Source organism: Motacilla alba, chromosome 18, assembly GCF_015832195.1.
Source record: "Motacilla alba alba isolate MOTALB_02 chromosome 18, Motacilla_alba_V1.0_pri, whole genome shotgun sequence".
NCBI classification, from domain to species: Eukaryota; Metazoa; Chordata; class Aves; order Passeriformes; family Motacillidae; genus Motacilla; species Motacilla alba.
The window spans coordinates 4,463,821-4,486,453 of NC_052033.1; the positions used below are offsets into that span (position 1 = coordinate 4,463,821).

At 51.8% G+C, this 22,633-nt stretch overlaps 1 protein-coding gene across 13 annotated transcripts in view; it reads right to left on the minus strand.

The window, feature by feature from the left end:
* Positions 1–10,438, minus strand: part of MYOCD (myocardin) — a 36,308-nt gene extending 25,870 nt beyond the window's left edge. For 5 of the 13 annotated variants that reach the window (XM_038157364.1, XM_038157362.1, XM_038157376.1 and 2 more), the window contains exons 1-2: positions 9,028–9,781; positions 901–966 (exon numbers count right to left, since the gene is read on the minus strand). In XM_038157364.1, coding sequence (XP_038013292.1) covers positions 901–966; positions 9,028–9,097 — 136 coding nt within the window. In that variant the 5' untranslated portion in view covers positions 9,098–9,781. The other 8 variants (XM_038157373.1, XM_038157370.1, XM_038157368.1 and 5 more) reach the window with 7 other exon arrangements.
* Between the last annotated feature and the right edge of the window lie 12,195 nt (positions 10,439–22,633).

Consider the following 22,633-nt stretch of genomic DNA (forward strand, 5'->3'; position numbering starts at 1 on the left):
GAAATTGTGATCTCAGCAGTGAACCCAAGGGGTCCTTGATGAGACAGAAAGGATAATCCTCTACCTGGGTCCCAGGTAAGCACAGATTTGCACATGGAGCCTGAGCTAGGTCAGGATGGAGTATTCCACTGAGCAGGGCTGAGCTCCCAACATCCTTTCTCCAGTGGTGCTACAGCTTTCATGATGCACCTGCAGGTGCAGAAGGGGATGGTTTTCATTCACTGGCTTTTTGGGCTCTGACTTTCTGGTGCAGAATGATTTCATGATAAGGCTGTCCTGGAGCTTGTCCTTCAGCTCAAATGCCAGGTGAGCAGGGCTGGGTGGGGTCAGAGGGGGAGCACATCTGTACTCTAAAGCAAGCAGCCCCCATGGCCTCAGGTGTGCAGTGACAGCTCTGCCCTCTGGGGTCCTGCCTGGGCACACATCTGGGTGTGTCCCAGTCCTCCAGGGGTTGCCTGGGTGCACCGGGGCCAAGGCAGTTCCCAGAGCTGCCTCCTGGAATGAGCCCCCTCATCCTCTCCCCTGTCCTGTCACAGAGCTTCCTGGCCTTGACAGGAGGACCGGAGAGTCTCTGCCCTGGCCTTGTGAACAGCTTTGTGAGTCCTCTGCTGGAGCTGGATGTGCTTGTCCTGCTACACTGACCTCTGGGATGGGGAGCTCTGCAGCTCTGAAATTCTGGATGGTGTGAGGTAAGCATCTCTCCTGATTTCAGCTTGAGCAGGGCCACTGCAGTCTGTGTGATAAATGTGCAGCACCAGGGATCATCACATGTCTGCAGGCCCCTGGAAGCTCTGAGCTGTGGGGTCTGAGCAGGCAGCTGGTGCCACACAGTGCCCCAGCAGTGCCCAGGATGAACACAGCCCTCTGAGCCAGGATGAAGAAGGCAGAAGAGGTACTCACGTGGCATGATGCCTTGGTCTGCCAGCTGCTCACGGGTCCTTCTCTGCTGGAGCCGGAGCTGTAAAACTGAGAGAGAGAGAGAGTGTCAGGGACGGGGGCAGGATTGCACAGGGACAAAGTGTGTAGGGTTTTTGTGTGGCACAGAGGTCTGGCACTGATCCCTGCTGCTGCTGGACCAGCTTTGTGAACAATTTAGCTCATCCCATCGCCCTGGGAATCATGCCTGTTCTTTGAGTCGGGGTCATATTCTACATCTTTGGTTTTGCAAATTTGTCTTTGGGAGGACACTCGTATCACAAGGTAAAACACAAAGCTCAGTTCCCTGCTTTCCTGCTGGAAGCTCAGTACAGCTTGCCATGACTACAGACACCTCAGCCACCACATCAGCACACACGTCCCTGCCCACCAGCACAGCCCCAGGCTGCTTCTCCTCAGCTGCCTGGAATGAGCTGGGGTTGGAAGGAAAAGAAAAGCAAGAACAGCATTTTTGTCCTTGGGAGCAACCTGCTCTGCCAACAGCTCATGTCTACAGCACAGCTTTCCTGGGATGTGGGATGGAGCTGAAAAATAATCCCTTCCAGAGCAGTCCCCAAAGCATGGGGCTCCCTGAGATGCCATTGCTTGTGACTTTTCCATGTCCTCTGTACAAACCATGTTTCACATTCAGAGCAAATGTTTAGCGAAGGCTTCCTATGGGACAATGATCTCCTGCCAAATTCCAGCACTTCTTTGGACACCAAAGATAAATTCTTGCTGTGAGGGAAAAATGTAGCCTTCAGCATGTGGTAAAGTCTGTGTGTGTGCTGCTCTTCTGAACCCAGGGTGAAGCTGGTGGCTGACCTTGCTGCCAGGGGGGTTGTAACCCTCCTCTGCCCCATGGCACCATCCTCACCCTCACCATCCTCATGTGGACATGGATTTAGACCCTCACTCTCAGGGTACCTACACTGCACCCAGTTCTCTGCAGAAGTCATCCCCCTGAGGGACCTTCAAAACCAAACAGGACAGTCCCTGCCCTGGGAATGCCTGTGTTTCCTGCTGGGCTATGCAGGCAGGTTAAAGGTGATCAGCTCCTGGCTGGGGTCTCACACAGGGTGAACTGTACTCCACTTTCTCTGCACAGAACCTTCTCTGTTGCTGCTCACAATACTGTGCAGAGCTTGGCACTTTTCCTGAGGAAGAGATGGATCCTTATGGAATAGGTGAGCTAAGGGAGGTCAAAAACTGTCCAAGAATAAAACCAATCTGTCGCTCACCCAAGAATGGTTCTCTACTCCCCTAGTCCTGGTCCAGTGTCCCAGGCTTTAGAGCATCCTGCCTTCAACTGAGGCAATTCACACACAACATCACATTATGGACAGGAACCAGAGACAGCAAAGCCTTCTCCAGTCACACACACCACCCTGCCAAGGACACAGCAGTGCCCCATCAGGCTGTAAAATATCCCGAGTGAGGATTCTCCATCACTTCCCTTCACAGCTCCCACGGGTGCCAAATTATTTGCACCATTTCACTCCAGCTTCCGACACAGCCAGCCCAAGTGCTGTGCCCCATCCACACAGGCAAGGGGATTCCAACAGTCTGTGCATTCAGAGCCCACATTCCCTGCTGCTCCTGCTTAATTCACAGCCCTTCCTAGCAAACAAACAATTCACCAGCCCCCTGGAGCAGCCAGCTGCCAGCCAGGCTGGTGAGGAGAAAAAGGAGAGGGTACAAATCCCCCTGGAGCATAGCTGGGAAGGTGATGATGATTTCCTGTGTGGTGGGTGTAGGATTCATCATCTGCCCTGCTGCAAGGAGTGATGAAAACCTGTGGGTCTCACTGCCACAGCTCTCCCACTGCAGGAGCAGCATTTGGGCAGCCAGATCCCCCAAATCCCACTGTCCTCCAGAGCAGGGCACAGGCTGGGGGTTCCCCACACTGCAGCTGGTCCGTGCTCCCCCTCCCAGCCTTTCCTCTGCCTCCTGCCCTGTGGAGAGACTGGCACAGTCTGGGACTATGGAATGATAATTTTATGCGAGGAGGAAAGGTCCAGTTTGGTTTTTGTGCTGAGGGGTAGAAAGGCTGTGACCCAGCAATGTCACCCACTGCTCTGGGGTGAGAGCCAAGCAATTCCATGGGCAGGTCACCTCCCCTGGACAGGGAGCTCATCCTGGGCCATGCTGAGCTTACAAACCTCCTCAAGTCTGGCCCATCCTTCAGCTAAAGGGCAAGGAGGAAAATTTTATCCAGCCTTGTCTGTTCAGGGCATGCTGTCAGATAATGTGAGGACAGGCCAATGCAAGTGCCAGCCACTTCCAGGAGCAGCACACCCTCAACAGTTGAAAGAGTTACTTCAGCCACCAAATATTCATCCCAGTCTGGACCTCCTCATGCAGTAGGATGCATGACTTGACTCCCAAATATTTCTATGGACTTCCAAAACCTGTTGCAAACCATCTAAAGGAACATAATGGACGGTGTCAGGCAAAAAATGCTGAACATCCCTGCACGAGAGGGAAGCAGCCTCTGAGGCAGTGCTGCAGCTTGGCAGATGCCAGCTTAGGGCTTGCATCTTTCCCTTACAGTGCTTAAACCAGGGCTGCAGGAGCCCCTGGCACCACCCAAACCACCATTTAGCTGCTTCTTTCCTCAGAGCTGTGTCTGACCCCAGCTGCATTCCTTTCCTCTTCCTTTGCTGCATGTCTGGAGGCCTGAGTGCTGCATGGGAATTACATTTTCATGACCATTCTCATTTTTCAAGGGAACTGCTCTGCTAACACTTCAGAGGAACATTTATCATACGAAAAGTGGTGGCTGGAGCACTGAAGAGACAATTTTGGTCCCACCCCCCATCCTTGTTGCCTGCCTGCAGCAGTTTGGATGGTGAGAAGTGCCAGCCAGGGAGCAGCCATGCAGCCTGCTCATCCTGTGCCACCACCAGCTGAGAGACACCTTTCTTTCAGCAATCCTGCTCCCTCCTGGGGTACCTCACAATGAGAAACACTCCCAGGATGATGAGAGATGTGGCAGACCTATGCCAGTGAATTTGCTCATGAACTTTTTCTGTTAGAAATACTCCTCACTTCTCTGCTAGCACCAAGTCCCAGTCACTGATATTGGCTTCCAGAAATGTCCTGTGCAGGAGGGCCGTGGCAGTGGTGCAAACAAGACCTCCTGGCATCAGTCACAGCTGCCTCTGATGGCCCAAGCTTTGAGCACTGCCTGTGACTTGCAGTTGTGTCATCCTCCTCTCCAGGAGCTGACCTCAGAGCTGCAGGAAGCTCAGGGAACAGCTTGGCCCTTGCCTGGCCTGGTGATACACAGAAAAGACACGTTCAAATCTTCTCTCCACCCCAGGAACAGGCAGATCTGGCATCTCCTTCAGCCTGTGAGGACCTTTTGAGTCTGGTGCTCAGCAGACAATCAGGATGGGATGGGATTTTATCACCTTCATCAGAGGATCCCCTCACTGGGGCATTGCCAGAGCACTCCAGCCCCATCCTGTCCTTGGGGAACTGGCTGAGCAGCCCAGGGGGCTGACCAGCACGAGGCACCTGTCCCATGGGGTGGGGGAAGTGCCCTCCTCAGGGGGTTCAGGACTGGGACAGGCAGGCAAAGCCACAGCTGACCTGCCCTCGTGTTGGGGCTGCTCTGTCACCAAGGAGGAGACCACTGAAAAAGCAGCAGCAAGTCACTGTCCCTTCTGCCACCAGCAGCTTGCTCCTGCCCTGGTGGCTCAGTTTGGGGTTTGGGGAGTGTGAGCACCTCGGTGGTGCACAGCATGGGGACAGCTCTGCTGGGGTGGCAACAATTTGGGAGTGGGGAGAGGGGACTCCTGGTGGCAACAGCAGCAGTTTTGTTGCCCACCAAGCAGCAGCTGAGCAAAGGTGAAACACGTGGCCATGGTGTGGACCAGAGGAAGCTGGTGACCTGCCCCTGACTGCCAGAAAGTGGCCCTGGAATCAGAGGATATCCAGAGCTGGAAGGGACCCACAAGGTTCATCAAGTCCAACTCCTGGCCTTGTTTTGGACCCAGCCCCCTCTGAAAGGCAGGACTGCTGCTGGCTGTGAGACTGGCTTTCCATTTAAAAACTGTGAGCTATTTCCATTTAAAAACTGAGCTATTGTGTGAGCCTGCTGGGGAAGGGGAGCTGCCCTGTGGGCTCCTTTCAGTGTCCCAAGGTCCCAGCAGGGCAGGATCAGGGCTGGCACTCTGGCAGGTTCAATCCTGCTGTTCGTGGCCCTCCCAGGACTGTGTCTGCTCCTCTGAGCAGGAGTCAGCTCTCAAAGCAGATGTGGGCAGGGCCAGGGGCTCCTTCCCAGCCAGGCTGGCATCAAACTCCAGCCTGGAGTGATTCTGAGTGGGTGACAAGCCAGCCAGCCTCCTTGGTGCTGCCACAGCAGGGTCTCACAGGACTTTTCTGGAGCTGCTGTTTTGCAAAAACACCTTGACCAAACTTTGTCTTGAGCCCCTCCGTGGATCTCAGCCCATCTGCTCTGCCCATAGCCATGAGCCACAAAGTGATTTCTCTGTAACATCTCGTCTCCAGGCCTGTGTTATCCTCAACATGACCTCTGTGGGACCTGTGTGAACAGAGATGAAGCTGGAAATGGCACTGCTCAGCCATGGACAGTCCTTTCCCAGGTGGGCACTGCTTTATCTCTGCCTGTGATGTCACTTCAGAGCTGGGAGCATTTTACTTCTAACAGACAAATGTGCTACAAATGTGTGTGTTAGCTGGGAGACTGCACTGAAAAATCTCTACTGTGGGTGAGAACTGCATTTCTAACCCCAAGTCCAGATCTTCAGGTACCTTGGAAGAGACACTAGGTTAGCACAGCTGGCTAGCAAGGAGCCCAGAACTCCAAATGGGCACAACCAGCTGTGAAATCCCTTTGAATCCATCATGAAGTGCAACTCCAACCTCACCATGGTCCTGAGAACAGGCTCTCCCCTTGGAGTCACCCCTCCAGCACCCCCATGAGCAGCCCAGACAGATGTGTGCTACAACACATGCTTGACTGACAAAGAAACATTTGACTGCCCATTAAAACACCGAGGGACGAGATGCCAGAAAAACGAAACCAAGCACAAACTGATCCACATCAAATCAGTGTTTTACAAAAACTTCACCAAAGAGCCTCATCAGCTACAGCAAAGCCGTGTTTGAACACACACACACACACACACACACACACACACACACACACACACTCTGTGACCTGTATGAGTTCATGATCTGAGAGGAAACACAGGCGCATGCTTTATCTTTGGACACCAAGAAAATCAAAATAAAGGTTCTGCCAAAACGCCTGGCCAAACACCCTACCAAGACCTATTCTCTTCTGCCTTTATTGACCTGCTGATTTTGGTCCAAATCACTCTGGCCACTGGAGGCAGACGGAATAAATTCCTCTCCCATCTCAGTTTCATTCAAGCCCTATGTGTAAGCAGGAATTCTTTCCTCCATGGAGCCAGGCAAGTCTCCTCTGCAAACCCACACCCATGTGTCCACAATTAGGTCTTGGTACCCCATGCCAAGCCATGCAGAGCCTTATTTATAATGTTAAACTTTCACTTCTCACCAATTATCTGAACTACCACTGAAGTTAGGCAGATGTTGGCCTTGTAAGCTCTTTCCATGTAGCTGCAAAAAAAAAGGTCAGGGCTAAGGCTGGATCTGCATTTGTCAGCTTTGTTTGCTTTGTCTGATGCCAAAGCTTCTCCACTGCTGGAGGACAACTGGTTTGTACTCAGAGCAAGAGCTCACATAAATGATAATCTCTGGGAAGAGTTAAATGTGTTTCTGGAACAGCACTTCCATGTCCCATTGATTTAGTGCAATCCCATTGATAGTTGGATCGTATGGGACAGCATGGCAGACTTGAAGAATCATCATTCCTGCAAAATTTGTCAGGATGACCTCAGATCAGAATATTTATCTTTGGCCAAACAGACAAAATAAAGAGGCACAAAGCTCCTTGAGGAAGGGAAGCAGGACCCTGCAGGACTGCAGCGTGGTGGTGATATTCCCTCTCCTCTGGAGCAGTTCAATGCCTGGCTCTGGGAGAGCCACTGTCCCTCCTCATGGCACAGCTGTGCTGGTCCTTCACTGGGACCACTGGAGAGACAAGAACAGCAGAAACTGCCGTGGCACTCAAGGGATGATTGCTGGGCATGCTGAGAAAAGCCACAGCCACCACCACAGCAGCCTTTCCTGGATAAACACGCTTCTGCTTGCTGCTGATGCTGCTGGATGGAAGTGAGGGACAGGAGAGCTGACCCTGGAGCCACACCAGTGCCACCATCTTCTAGCTGCCACCTCCTTGCTCCACTTTCTGCCTGGTGCATAACACAGAGACCAAAGTGATTCTGGGAGGAAGAAACAACAAGTGATGTGTCTCCAGCTCCCCCAAACACACTCGCATAGCTCCTTCAGCTGCTCAGCGTGTGCAGGCCAGGGAGAGACAGCAGAAGTTTAGTTATTAAGATTTACTTCAGCCCTCTTTAATATTGGCCTGGAATCCTTCAAAACGGATTCAGACTCATCATGAGTCATGGAGCACAGCTAATCCTTCCCAAACCTGGGGAGCAAACAGCCTCACACCTGCTGGCTGAGGAGTGTTTCCAAAATGATGGAGCACGGCTCAGCGTGGCTCCTTGGGGCTTGGCATTTTGGGGCTGATCCTCTGCCTCTGTGCAAGCTACACAGCTCTGGAACTGCTGCTGTCCCCTCTCACAGCCCCTGAGCCATGCAAGACAGTGTGGGGCACAGCCATGGGCTGTTTGAAGCGTTCAACCCTCTTCCAATCGAATGGAGGATGGTAAATCAGAGCTCTGCACCTCCCACCATCCCCGTGGGGCTTTACAGCTGACAAAGCCTGCACGCAGAGCAGGGACACCATGGGAAACTGTGCCACAGAGACTTTGCAAATAAAAGATATTCCATTAAATGTCAGCTTTTTGTTCTCTGTTCCCCGTGTTATTAAAAATCCAGCACAGACTGAAAGCTGCTTTGTTGGCTTATTTGGGATTCTCAGCATCCTGGTCTCCTCCCTCACCACACTCTGTGACAAACCAGGGCTGTGCTGTGGCCACGTCCCACGTTAGCAGCAGTCACAGCCCTGGGGACGGCGAGGTGCAGACAGCATTTGGGATGTTGGTGAGCCCAGCTCCAACAAAATCAACAGGCAGAGAAATCTTGTCAAATGGGAAGCCTGCCTTTCACCAGGCCATAGCACGGGATAGCAGTTGTGGGAATAAATCATGAACCAAAGAATGCCCCACAAATTAACTGTCCTAGAAATGCTGAAAGGCACGAGAATTTATGGATGCAAATACCCACAAAGTTTACTTTTCCTGGAGAATCATTTGAAAAATATGTTTAGAGAGCCCGCTGTTGGTTCCATAATAAAGCCAGCTTACAAATAAACCAGAAATGAGCCTTAAAAACAATCCTGGTTCATTTGAAAAGAATGCAGAGACAATGCACAGCCCGTCCTCCACTCCTCAGGGAGGTGGCAGTGTTGCTTTGTACATGCTGGAGGAATTGTTACAGACTGAGATTTTTTTCAAATGAACAGCAGTGTACCATAATATACCAACAAAATTTAAGGAATGACTTAATCTAATGAAATGTAAGATCAGAGCGATATGGAAACCACACCAAAGACCTGGACCAAGGCTTTGTATAATTCAGCCAGACTAGGACACTTGTGTTTGCACACACACTCTGGGGTTTTCAACCAATTGCCAACTTTGTATTTGCTGAGAAAACAAAGTTTAAGTTGACCACCCAGCTATCTAAGAGATCCTGATAACACCACTCATGTCTCCCATCAGAACCATAAATCTCTCGTTTCATTATCGGCAATGAGTAAGGAGGCAGAAACACACACGGCGTGGGTGACATGCCAGAGCGGGTGCATGCTCCAACGTGACTGCCCTGCCTGCATTTAAAGCACCCCGTACAGCACATGCAGCTGATTTATCAGCACATCCTCACAGATGGTATTCCCAGGGAGAACCTCACCTCTGGGAAGGTCAGAGAAAGCACCTTGAGAACCTTTTTTTTTTGGCATTACTGTTAAAATTTACAAAACAGCAAGTCAGGATACCCACTTCCCAAGGAGAGCATACTTACTATAGATGCAGCCAGTGACTAGAGGCATGAACATCCAGCAGAGGGGCTGCTCTAGAAGCGACTGTCCCATAGTTCACCTTCACTCACCTTCACTCAGTGAATGTCCTCGGAGAAGCCCCTGCCTGGTGCTTCCCCTGCCTCACGAGCTGGAGGCATGTTTTACTGCAAACCCTCCGCGAGCGGCAATCAATTGTGTGCCTCTGGTTTTATTTCTCTGATGATGTCACTTTAAATACTTTTCATGTTCCATTTGTTATTTTTACTTCTAAAAATGACGCATTTCTTCAAATTCATTTTTCTCCAATTAGTCACAAGTTAACGGAACCAGCTCGGCTGCCTGCCTGTCAGAGAGGGTGTCAGGCCCATCCTCCCCGTGGTTATCCCACCCAGACCCACAGCAGCACCTGGAATATACGGACAGCATTAGGCACCTTGTTTATCCCAGATGCCCTTTTGGCTTCCTGCCCGAATCCTTCACAGCAGGGCCAGAGCAGGAGAACCGGGAGCTGCAGCTTCACCGAAATCAACCACAGGCATAAATCAAAGACAGTGAAAAACCAGGAGGAAAAAAAAGCAAGAGAGAGGAAGGAAGATGAGTCTCTCCACTTGTGGAACAGCCTCCGTAAGAGCAAAGCCCTGACAGCTCTACAACCCCTCGAGTCTTTTGCTCACATGCTGCTTCCCAACATTTAACGCAAAACACCGTGCCTACGGCTTGACAGAGAGAGAAGTTTCAAGAGAAATCCCAAGGTTTTCCCTACCTGATCTGAACTTGCTCCGAATCAGCAAGGAGTGCTCAGACCCCAGGAGAGTCATGGTGACTCGGGCACCAGATCCAGCCGCCCCTCACTTAAACCATTAACTTCCTCCACAGGGAAAAGCCGACCAAAGCGTGGCTGGTGCTCAGGATTCATCCAGCTCTCCTGGACTCTCGGGGTGCTTTTACAGCCGGCTGGCAAGGAGCAGCAAGTGGCTTTGTAAGATTTGGTCCCATCCAGCAGTGACCCTGCACAGACACCGACTGCTCCCCCTGTGCTGTGTTGAACTAATTAACGTGGAGCCAGCGGGAGCCTCCTCCCGCCCGGAGTTTACTACCAGCAGCTGGGTGTCCTGGCTGATGTCATCGTCTAGCGGGGAGCAGCGACTATCGGAAAGGGTCTTAGCAAAGACAGAAGTTTGATATCTGATCCTAATTACTACCGGCCGTACGCAGCCAATCCGGGCGCTCCCCGTCTCCGCCGGCTTTGGGAGCCGCTGGAAATATCAACAGAGCCGGGGCTTAACTCTTTGCAGCGTGGTGGGACACGGCTCCCGCACCTCCCCGGGGCTGGGGGGCTCAGCTCCCCAAGGCGAGGGAAGGGCTGGGGTCGGGACGAGTGTCCCGGCCGGAGGGTGGCTTTGGGAAGGTCGTTCCACCTGAGCGCTGCCTTGGATGCGCTCCCGGCCAGGGGGGCACAGGACTGCCCGCACGGATCAGGGGGCGAGCACGGGGCTGCTCAGGTGTCACCTGGGTGTCCCTGCTGCCACACAGGTGTGCCCAGAGCCGTGCTGCTCTGCGCACTCCTTTCCCGAGGGATAATCCACCTGGGATGCTCCCGTGTGCTGCGGGCACCCGGATGGTGCCCTGCTGTGCTGTGGCACACGGACACGGGGCATGGGATGCAGAGATGAGCTGTGGCACACGGACACGGGACATGGGATGCAGGGATGAGCTGTGGCACACGGACACGGGACATGGGAGGCAGGGATGAGCCTGGGCACACGGGATAGGCGAGACAGGGATGAGCCGGGGCACAAGGACACGGGACATGGGAGGCAGGGATGAGCCTGGGCACAAGGACACGGGACATGGGAGGCAGGGATGAGCAGTGGCACATGGACACGGGACATGGGAGGCAGGGATGAGCAGTGGCACACGGACATAGGGTATGGGAGGCAGGGATGAGCCTGGGCACACGGACACGGGACATGGGAGGCAGGGATGAGCAGTGGCACATGGACACGGGGCATGGGAGGCAGGGATGAGCCTGGGCACACGGACACGGGACATGGGAGGCAGGGATGAGCAGTGGCACATGGACACGAGGTACGGGATGCAGAGATGAGCCTGGGCACACGGGATAGGCGAGGCAGGGATGAGCCTGGGCACACGGGCACGGGGTATGGGATGCAGAGATGAGCCCTGGCACACAGACATCGGACATGTGAGGCAGGGCTGAGCTGTGGCACACAGGATAGACAAGGCAGGGATGAGCCCTGGCACACGGGATAGGCAGGGCACAAGGATAGGCAAGGCTGAGCCTTGGCACACGGGCATGGGACATGCAAGGAAGAGCTGAGCCTTGGCACACAGACACGGGACATGGCAGGGCTGAGCCTTGGCACACGGACACGGGCTTGTGAGCCTTGGCTCCAGGTTGCCTGTGCCACAGCCATCCCAAGGAGGCTGAGGATGCTGTTGTAGTGGAGAATCCTTCCCCACGTAGCAAACACGCTCCCAGAGGAGAGGAGCTGATTGCAAACACGCAAAATAAAGAGAAACAGACCCTTTGAGGCTCCTCTTCCCCGAGCCCACATCTGGTTCACTGGAGTGGGTGATCTGCTGGCACCTTTTACTGTGGAATGTAAGTAACACAAGCCAAGCTAAGTCAAGGACAGATCTCAGCTTCCCTGACATGTGGGTCTCACCTAGGAAGCTGCCTAAATTCCCTCTAGGTCATAAAAATACCTCAGGACTGGCTTGAAGTTTTGTTGGGATTGGTTCTTGGTTATTTTTTGAATTTTACTTTATTTTAATCCCATGGTTTCTGGGAAGTACTCCTAAAGAGTTTGGGTTGGGGATAGGAATTTCAGGGCTTCTACACTCATCTCCCCAGAGGCTCTGATTCATCAGAGTCCCACTACAGCAGAGGACTCCTGGGGCCTCTCACCCTCATGTAGGCCATGGGATAGAAGCACAGAATCATTTCGGTTGGAAAAGCCCTCTAAGATCACCAAGTCCAGCTGCCAACCCAGCACTATCAGGCCCACCACTGGCCATGTCTCTCAGAGGCTAATCCACACATTTATTGAACGTTTCCAGGGATGGCCATTCCACCAGTCCCCTGCATGGCCTGTTCCAATGCTGGAACACCCTTCCACTGAAGAAATTTGTCCTAAATCCTGGCACGACTCCAGACTATTTCCTCTTGGCTATTGCTGGTTACCTGACAGCTGAGGTTGATGAGGCTGTCCTGAGCTCAGCTCCCTGCTTACCATGGGCTGGAGGTGATTTCCTGCTCACGCTACAGCTGATGGAGTGGATTTTCCTCAATCACTGGCAAGGGAGATATGATTTAAATAAATTGATCTCCAAGCATTGAGCTGAGCTGGTAAACAGAGTTCTACTGTATTGTCCAGCAAGGTGGCCAGCATCCTGTTCCTTACTAATTTTTCCTAGTGTTTAGTCCACTGTACTTGAAATGTCCTCTCTAATGGAGTTAACATCACAATCACAACAACAAACAAACTCCATCCCTCAGCAGAACCATGCCATGGACAGCTCAAGACAAGGCAGGACTCATTGACACCCCGTGTCTCAAACTGCAGGGGTTTGTGCTCTTTGCTTTGCAAACTCCTGTTTGAATTACTGCTCCTGCTGGCCAAAGCTCCACTCAGGCATCCCTGCTCCCTTTGGAGTTTCCAATTCTTTTCCTTTTCCTTTTCCTTTTCCTTTTCCTTTTCCTTTTCCTTTTCCTTTTCCTTTTCCTTTTCCTTTTCCTTTTCCTTTTCCTTTTCCTTTTCTTTTCCTTGGGATACCAGTGGGGGATGGAGACACATCTTTCTCAGGAGGTGACACAGCCTATAGCAAGCTCTAATTTGTTGACTCATCAAATTGCTCAACTGCTGAACTCACATTCCTGAGCTGGTTTTTCCCTGTGATGCTCCTTAGGTGAGAGTCAGCCCTGGCCACGTACTCTTGGTGTCCTCAGGAAACAGGAAAGTTGTCTCTCATAAACCTCAGAGGCAGGGGCAGGACTGAGATGCCCCCACAGATACCGAGCCATTTGCCTGGCTGCTGCCTGCTTTAGCTGGCCCAGAAATATTTCTCCCCCCACAAGGCCCTCACGAGTTCCCAGAGCTGACATTGCCCAGCCCTGGTGTCTTGGCTGTGTCTGCACTGCTGTTCAGCTCTGAAAAGGGCCTCACCACCAGCCCCATCACCACCTTTCTCTGGAAGGTGACTCAGGAACACAGGTCCCTGCAGAGACCTCAGCTGCTTCCCATCCCCTGTTCCCAGCTCTGCTATAAGCACCTCTGCTGTAGACGAGGTCATCTGGACTGCACTGAGTGGAAGTGAGCCTTAAATGCCAGAATAAATTAGTCATGGCAGGGAATTCCTTTGAACTGAGAAGTCACACCCCAGAGTCATAAGGATATCAGCTCTGAGCTGCTCACCAGATCCAGGAAGCCATCCCTTCTAATCTTCCAAAACACCCTATTGTTGATGGGACTGATTTATTTTAAAGCAGATTGTTTGTTTGTATGTAGATTTGCCACTCTGGGAAAAAGAACAGATTGAGCTGAAGTTCCAGTGAAACCCCTGTGGGGACTTGGAGGGGTCAGTGTGTGACATGTCTGTGCCAAAGAAGGGGAGTTTCCCCAAACCTGGTGCTCTGCCAGCCACGTCTGCTCAGATTGTCCTCTCCTGTGGGAACGAGACTGCTTTGTCTTTGGTTTCTTTACTCTAGCACCTGGCAGCTCCATTTGGGAAGGACCCCTCCTGTCATGCCCGTATTTCTTGAATCTTCAGCATGTTTTGGAAAGGCAGATCTGATGGTCTGAGACCCAGCCCTGACTCCCATCCCGTGCACTGAGCGGTGATAATTTGCTGTGTGCTGTGCAGCTGTTGGTGTCCAAGGTCCCCTGGGGAGGCACAGCTGGACTGGCACACAGCTCTGGGCTGAATGTCCCCAGGCTGGCAGAACTCTGAACCCTGAAGGAGTGGGAAAGCTGGAAAGAGTTGGTTTCACAAATATGTTGCTGAGGAGGAGTGCATTTCTCCATTCATACCCAATACAGAGTACATAGCCAAGGGCACAGGGAAACCAGCAGCCAAGGCTCACAAGGAACTCTGGACACCCTTTGAAGAGGCCTAGAGCCAGGATGTCATCCTTGTGGTAGAGAATGGAAGAAGAAATCTTTCTCTGAGAAAGAATTTTCACTGAACTGGCCATTAGTGGATCTGAATTCAGGGCGGATATGAACCTCCTGCTCTGAGACTGCACCAGCAAAGCTCCAGCTCATCATGGCCTCCAAGAACCTGAAGAGAAATTATCTTCTCTTTGCAGTCCTGAGACTTGGGGGTCTCACCTGGGGGTGAATTGCACAGAAAAGAGCTTGGGCTTTCACATGGCAAACAGGATATTCCTCTGCACCACCTGGGACAAACAGAGGCTTTCTGAGCTGGAGCTGGTGAGGCAGCAGTGTCTCTGCCTCTGTGAAGCAGAGGTGGCCTCTAGGGACTAGCTCAGAAAGATCCTGGCTGTGTCCTAGCCCAGGACATGCCCAGAGCATGGTCAGGGAGCTGGGAGCAGGGATGGTCCAGTCCTGCACTTCTGAGAGCACCTGGTAAGCACCATCACAGCAGCATTCCACTGAACGCTGAATATCCTGAAATATCCTGAAACACCCTGAAATGTCCTGAAATATCCTGAATTTGCCACTTCTGCCAGGCCTTTAAGTGGTCTCTCCCCTCCCTACCTCCCCACAGAGCTTGAGGGCTGGAATTTATGGCAGAGATGTCATGAGCTCTTCCCGTTCCGACAGCAGACAGCCCTGCTTGAATTGGAGCTGTGAACTATTTATTAAGCATCCAAGCAAGGTTCCTCAATTTATGAAGGTCCAGAAGATATTATGCAATTGACAACATGAACACAAAAATACTTCTGCACTTTGCTAAAGCTACTATTAAGCTGCCTGATGTTTTTCACCATAATATTTATTTCTTTGTAAATACACTAAATTCTCCAATCCCGACTGAAAACAGAAAGATCAGAGAATGAATATAGGGAGATGACATAGCTGTTTAAAGATTATGTAAAATGTTTTTTACTAGCATAAATATTTGATTGTGAAACTCTGCCTGTTGTGTTTACTGAGCAGGGATGTGCAGTGAGGGTGGAGAGCTGCCACAGCCGGGCACTGTGCTGGAGGCTGTCCATGGCCCATGTCCCTTGTCCCTTGTCCCATGGCCCTGCCTGTTCCTCCCTGTGTGCTCCAGGCTGCAGGGACCCTGGAGGCACTGGCACTCGTCCCTGGCTGCCTGGCTCTGGGCAGATTGTCACTCCTGACACACACACTGGTCCTCCAGCAGCCGTGGCTGCAGCCACTCCATCAACTCCAGTGGCCTCAGAGCAGAGGGCAGAGGGGATCAGAGCAGGTGAGGGAAGAGTTAAAGGCTTGGGGTCTGAGGCTGGTTTGAGGGAGGTCAGCAGGAGGGAGGGGTGATGCTCCCCGTGGGGCTGCAGCACAGTGCTCAGGTCAAGTGGGCTGTGCTGGCAGGAGCTCAAGGCACTCAGGGACCTCCTCTGTCCCATGCAGAGCAGAGGGGAGGGCCAGGCCAGACACAGCCCGTGCTGTCCAGAGGCATGGGATGTGGGCTAGGAGGTACAGTAGCTGCCTCCTGACTCATGGCTCTGGTGGGACACCAAGGTCAGGGCTCTGGCCTCGGTGGGAGGTCCAGCACAGCAGCACTGCATGCCCTGAGCGTGGCCCTGGTGAGGACTCACAGGCACAGTTCCCCTGTCCCTGTGAGGAGGAGAACTGGGGACAGGCTCTGTGAATTCCCTGTGGGCACAACTGAGGGGGTGTAGAGTGAGTGGGACTGTGAATTTCTGTGTTTCACAGCTGGGGCAGGCAAATTTCTATTTTAATCCACTGGAGATGACATTCTGGGGATGGTTTCCCAATGGAGCTGGTGACTTGCTCCCTTCAAGGGACTTCTCTCACACCCACGGCTGTTCTGATGCCTCGGGCCACCAGCAGGATGCTCCCAGGTGCTGAGCTCCCCTTCAGGGGGTGCCTGGGGCCAGCCTCAAATGCTGCAGCCCAGACAAGCAGGAGCTTCCTCCATCCACTTCACCAGTGCCTTGTGTCTGGTGCAAACCAAGCCTGGAGCTGGCTGCCTGAGTCCTTCCTCTTGTAGCCAGCCCCACTGCTCACCCCAGCAAAGGTCCAAGCACGCCTTCCCACCCCCAGGCTGTGCTGCTGGATGCCTGTGAGTGCTGTCCCGTGGCTCTCCTGCCTTTACTGCCAGCCAGATGTGCCCCTCTTCTGGGCAGCCCTCACCCCCCAGGCTCAGGAGCCTCTGGCAGAGCACGAGGAGGGTGAGGCTGGGGACAGGGTGATGTCCCTCTGAGCAGGACTCCCCAGCCAGTGCTGCACTGGTGAGAGCAGCTGCATGACCAGTCCTGAGGGCGATGAGGAGCATGTGAGGCCAAGCTTGGTGTGCCTTGTAGCAGTGAGGAGCCCTTGGCTGCTTTCTGGGTGGCCGGTGCAGGCAGGAAGGGTTTTGTGCCTGGCCTGGCTGCTCCAAGCACTGGTGACTCCTAGGCTGGCTGGAAATGAGGGAGAGAAGCCATGGCAGTGCCAGTGTCACCCCCAGGCCCCAGGTAACCCATTTTTTCTGACCTGTGCCCCCTCACCCTTCACTCTGTGGGTGTTTCCAGAGCTCCTCTGCAGCGCAGGTGCCAGAGGGGCTGCACAGATCCCCCTGGTCCATGGAGCAGCTGGATGCCCAGGCAGTGCAGACACTGCCAGGCTGTGGAGCTGAGTGGGACGAGTCTGCAGCACCCCAAGAGCCAAGGAGGCTCCACAGGGCCCAGCCAGGGGTGACCTGGCTTCTGTTCCTTCTGCAGCGGGACTTTGGTCAAGTCACGTCTCTCTTTGGTTTCCTTATCTCCAACTGGCCATAATGAGGCTAACCCCTCTGCAAAGCTCTTGGAAATCTCCCACTGAGCAGGGCCAGATAAGAGCTGTGCTGCTCTAAGCCCTGCAGCAGCTCCAGAGCTCCAGGCTTCCCCCCAGAGCAGCCTGCACTGCCCCATCCCTGCTCCCACCCCGCTGATGCTCCCACCTGCATCCCCGCGGAGCCACCTGGGCACAGGCACTGCTTTGGTGGCTCAGCCCCAGACAAGGAGAGTGTTTTGGGGAGGGACAAGCACCAGGGAGGGATACAAAGCAAAGCTGGGCCTGGGTTAGTGGCGAGCAGAGCTAAAGCCCCAGATATACATCGGATGGGCTGGGAGCATTATGTATTCCTGGAATGCCTTCTGGTCTTTATTAAAATGAAACCACAGCCAGCCCAAGAGAGCTCATCGCCCAGGCACCGGGCCAAGTATAAGTTACTTCTGCAAATATTTATTTAACCATATCAATGACAAACTCTTTTGTATAAATGTTTTTATTTAATCATAATTTACCAATTATTTTAAATCAATTGTTTGCCTGGTTTCTAAACACTAATCAAGAGGCTTGCATTAGCATTACTCAGGCGGATTAGATGCATTATTTCGCTGAATCTTATGCCATTGCTTGCCTGCCTTGGCCATGGAAGAGGGTGCAGATGGATCCCAAATTTCACTCTAACTGTCAGATTCCTGGAGGACTGTGCATGCAGCACTGCCAGCTCTCCCCACCCAGGTGACCTCTGCACTCAGCTGAGTGCCTTGGGCACGGCGATGCACAGACACTGATCCCACCTGGTGCTCTCAGGACAGGGCTTCCTTCAGGTCACCCTGGGCCCTGTTCTCATGGAGATGTTGGCCCCATCACTGATGCTTTGAGTGCCCTGCCCTTCTCCTGTTTAGCCCTTATATCTGAGCCCAGCACTTTCACTGCTGTTCCTCAGTGTCCCCTCAGCCCAGCTCTGGCAGGAATACATGAGCATGGCCACGGTGCTTTGGGGCAGAACAGGAGCCAGCTCCCTCTCACACACAGGCCTGCTCCAGCCCAAACCTCTGCTCCTGACATTAGACAATGCTGAAAACCAGAGAATCTGCACTTCTGCAGGGCTCTGCCTGCTCAGGAGGACAGCGAGCTGTGGTGAGGGCACCCAGCAGAGCTTACAGCGCACAGCAGCCTTGGGGATCATCTCATCCTGCACGGCCACGCAGACCTGGGGCAGGAGCAGGAATCTGCTCGTTGCCATCTGCCTGTGCTGTTTATTTATAAAGTTCCAGGCTGCTACTGTCCTGCACCTTGGCTCGCGGCTCGGCAGCGCCTGCCGCAAGCTCCGCTCACGCACGGCTCTGTTCAGCATCTGCCTTTCCAGCCCGGGAGCTGCCAGCTTCCCCAGGACCCGTTCCCCCCGCAGCTCTCCACAGGGCACTGGCCTTTTGCTGCCAAAATCCCCCTCACAAGCCTTTTTTAAATTGCTGTCTCCCTCCACCAGTCACTGTCTGCTCGGGAGCGGTGCTGCTGTGGAGAGCTGGGGCTTTGCCCCGCTTCCAGCAGCCTGCCCAAGCCTCCCCTCGGGCTGTGCTACTCCAGGAGGACAGAAAGCAGAGATTTTAAAATTCTCCCTGATGGGGAGGGGCATGGAGGTGCCAAACTTTGCAAAACACAGACTTGGAGCTGAACAACCCAAGCATAGACTTGGTCACGGCGCTGCAGCAGAGACCCAAAATCACCAGCACGTTTCTTCCAAGATAATTAAACCCCAAACAAACAAAAAGAGGAATTGGGCCAACTTGGATAGAACTACGGGACTTACCTACTATTTTAAAGATGACAAAAATAGAAATCAGTGCTGTATATAACCTTGTGATGTTTATGTTTGGATTTTTTCTGACTGATGAGAAATGGAGGTGCTGCTAGAGCCCGAGCAGTGCAAACACAGGCTGTGTGTTCAGCTCTGCAACCAGAAAATATCCCAGCACTGGGGACAGGAGCTGCCTGCTGCTGGCTTGGGAACACACAGGGAAGCTCTTCGGGCAGGTCTCTGAGATGCTGTGTAAACACAGACCTGCCACTCTAAAGCAGATGAAGGGGAAACTCCTGGAAATAAAATCCTTCTGCACATGGCTCTAGAAAGCCTTCCAGTTCTGAGGGAAAACGAGCCAAATGTGCCTGCTTTGTGATCTCTCGTTTCTCACAAACTTCTTATTTAGAAATTAACTAATTTTTTCACTTTTTATTTTCCTTGAAACTACTAAGGGATTTTTTCAGAGCCTCACATCTCTGGCTGAGAAGGAAGGGACTCTCTGAGGAGCCCACAGAACCCACGCTGGCTGTGGGATGTGGTTTGTGGGAGTGGCAGTCGTGGCACAAGCTGGGGATGCCTTTAGCCCCTGCTCTGCTGTCAGCTGCATTCATCCTACCTGACTGGACTAAAAATTAGATTAAAAATTAGATGTGGAGCTCAGCTTTCATCTCGTGTCACAGACTGCACGGTGTGATATTTTTTCCTGACCAGGATCACTGACAATGTGAAGATCCCTGAGGCCCTCGTTCCTCTGCAACACCTGAGTCTGTTCAGTGTGAAGACCTCAGGACCAGGTGGTCCAAAGGGATAAAAGAGTTTGAAGCCACAATAGGAAAAGGAAACTGCCTGGCAACGATCTCCAGGACAGGCAAAATCCAGTGAAAACCATCTCTGTTGTGAAATAGCAAATGCTTGTTCAGGACAGGGACAACTGTAGAAAAGTAGATTTATTTATTTTTATATAGAGGATATTTATTCCGATTTATTGTCTCTGAGGAGTGGGCCCCAAATCCCAAACTGGTCATCCAGACACATCTGGAAATGTTAAATATAGTGGGGAGCAAGGAAGGATTCCTGGATTCTAGATTCATTTTAGGCTGAGTATTTACGTAAGATACTTTTCTTATCTTCCTGAACTATTTATAGTTTTGTTTGTATGTTTGGGACACAGACTATCCTACTATGCTTCAATAAATCTGAAATATCTTTGCTGACAAAAAGAAATGCTGTCTGCTGTTCATGGAAAGAGGGAAATCTTTGTATTGAGCTACTTGTACAGTTAATATTTCAGCAAATGCTCTCTGGTTGACTCATACAAATTCTTAATTCTTATTTCTTTAATATATTAAAAAAAGCTAAAAATTAAACATTTGAGTCAAAGGACATTCATTCTATGGACACTAGGAATAAACTAAAATAAATTTTGGAATAATAAAATAAAACTAGGAATAAACTAAAATAAAACTTCCTTCCCAAAGATCTCTCCTTGTCACCACCATTCCCCACCACACAGATCAAGACAATGTAAAATGACTTTCAAAGGGCTGCCATCACCAGAAGGGTGCTGGTGATGTTGTACAAGGGTGAGGCTCATTCCCACATGGAATTTCAGTTTTTAACCCCCAAACAATCCACCTGCCACCGAGCTGGGGACCAGCCCTGCCTCTGGGTAACCTGGGCAAAGGGGTGAGAAAGGGCAAAAGTGAGTGAGGGGAGCAGTAATAAAGAAACACATTTTTTTAGTAATAAAGAAACACATTTTTTTTTGTCAAGTGAGGGAAGTTTTTTGATTTTTATATAAGGTCTGGGATTCTGCAAGCAGCAGTGTGCTTTTATTTTGGGCTCAGCACAGGTAATTTTGTCAGGATGCCAAGCAGGGTGATTTAAATAACTCCTTCCAAGCCTCTTTTAATAAAACCATCTCTAAACACATCCAGTTTCTGCAGACAAAAGGTACAGAGGGAGCTTCACAGAGTCCTCGGATTAGTGTAAAATGGGATTTATGGATTCCCTGCGAGTGGCAGCTGGGCTGCCTCCATCTCCCAGTGGGGGTGGCAGGCACAGCCCCAGGACTTCTCTCCTGGAGTGGTCTCAGGGCTGTTGGTGCAGAGTTTTGGGATGAGGGAAAGCAAAGGTGTGCTCAGCCCTGGCCCCATCCCACAGGCTCAGAGGGGCAGCTCGTGAGCCACCTGACCCCCCCGGCAATGCAATCAGCCAGGCTCTGCTCCTTTAATATGCCTTAAATATTCTGGAAATGAAAGGAGGCAGGTTAGCTTGATTTCATTTACCCTGAGATTTTATTTTAATGGAGGTTTGATAGCTAAATGGAAAACAAATGTGGGATATTAAAGGGAGCGGGCCCAGCCCAGCGGCGGGAACGGGACCGGTGCAGGAACATTTTTCTAAAGATCCCTTCTGGAATGTTATTTTGAACTCCTTGAAACTCCAAAGGTTTTTAGACATTGTGTGTTTTGTTAAGTGTCCCTCGGGAACATTGGGTTTAAAATAAGTCAAACCCTTTCACTTTTTTAAACCCTACCCTAAAATAGTTGATATAAAATTTGGTGGGAATTCTGCTGAGAGCTTAAATTGGCCGAGGCAGACAACCTAATGGAAATGACATTTGGGGAAAAAATGCGAAAAACCTGGTTTTCTTTCTGGCTTCCAATGACATAATCAGGACATGGCAGGACTGCCTGCTCCTCTGAGCATGGCCCTGACCCTGGGGCTCTGGTCACCAGTTTCCCTCGTAGGGGAGAAGGAGGGAAGCAGCTGGGAAGAGCTAAAAGAGGGAGATGACTGCTCTGGTAGGGTACTGCCCGTCCTCTGCGCTTGGATTCCTCTGCGGGCTGACGTTCATCACCCTCCCAGGGCAGGGCCTGGAGAGCAGCTCAGCAACCCCACATCCCTACCCAGGGGTGTGTGGGGGAGCCTTTCCCTCTGATGGGACACCTGGCTGGTCGTCATGCTCGGGGCAGGAGGAGCAGACGGGGTTTGACCGAAAAGGAAAGAGGTGAGAGTTGTCTGGGTGACTCCTGCAGGCTCATCTTCCTGAGCAACATCTTTGTGCCGGCTTCTGGATGTGTCACCCTGCCCTCCAAGGGCTTGCCTGGGCTCTGTGCCCTGGTCTGTGGCTGTGTTCGAGGGGTCCCAGGATGAGGGAAGAGATGAGAAGCTTGACTCCATGTTTCAGAAGGCTGATCTATTATATTATGATATTATGTTAAAAATGTTACACTAAAAGAATAGAGAGAAAGGATTCATCAGAAGGTCCAAAAAGAATAGAAAAGAATGATTAACAAAAACTTGTGACTCTCAGAGAGTCGATACAGCTAGACTATGGTTAGTTATTAAATAAAAACAATTCACATGAGCTAATCAAAAGTACACCTATTGGTAAACGACTTCCAGACTACATTCTACAGCCATCAGATAGTTGTTGTTTACATTTCCTTTCTAAGGCTTCTCAGCTAGAATAAAAGAAAAATCCCAGCAAAGGATTTTCATAAAAATGTTGTAATAACACTGGTCCTCTTGTGCTCTGTGGGCAGTGAGGAAGGGTTGCGCTGGCAGTGCCCTCCACTCCTCCATCAGCTCCTCCCAGCCCAGCACTGAGCTGTGCTGGTTCCAAACACGTCCCAGAAACACGGCCGGGACCTTCCCCAGCCCGGTAGCTTATTTACTGGAGTCATTTTGTCACTTTGGGAGATAAAGCTGCCTTCCCACACCTCAGGTTCCTCTCAGCAGAGCTGGGAGATAAGGGCTAAGGGCTGCTGGCTCCTACTTGCCGTGAGCCTGGGAGGGTTTGGAGCTCAGGCCTCTTTGGGAAGCCACCTCTGCTATCACTCTGACAGGTGTCAG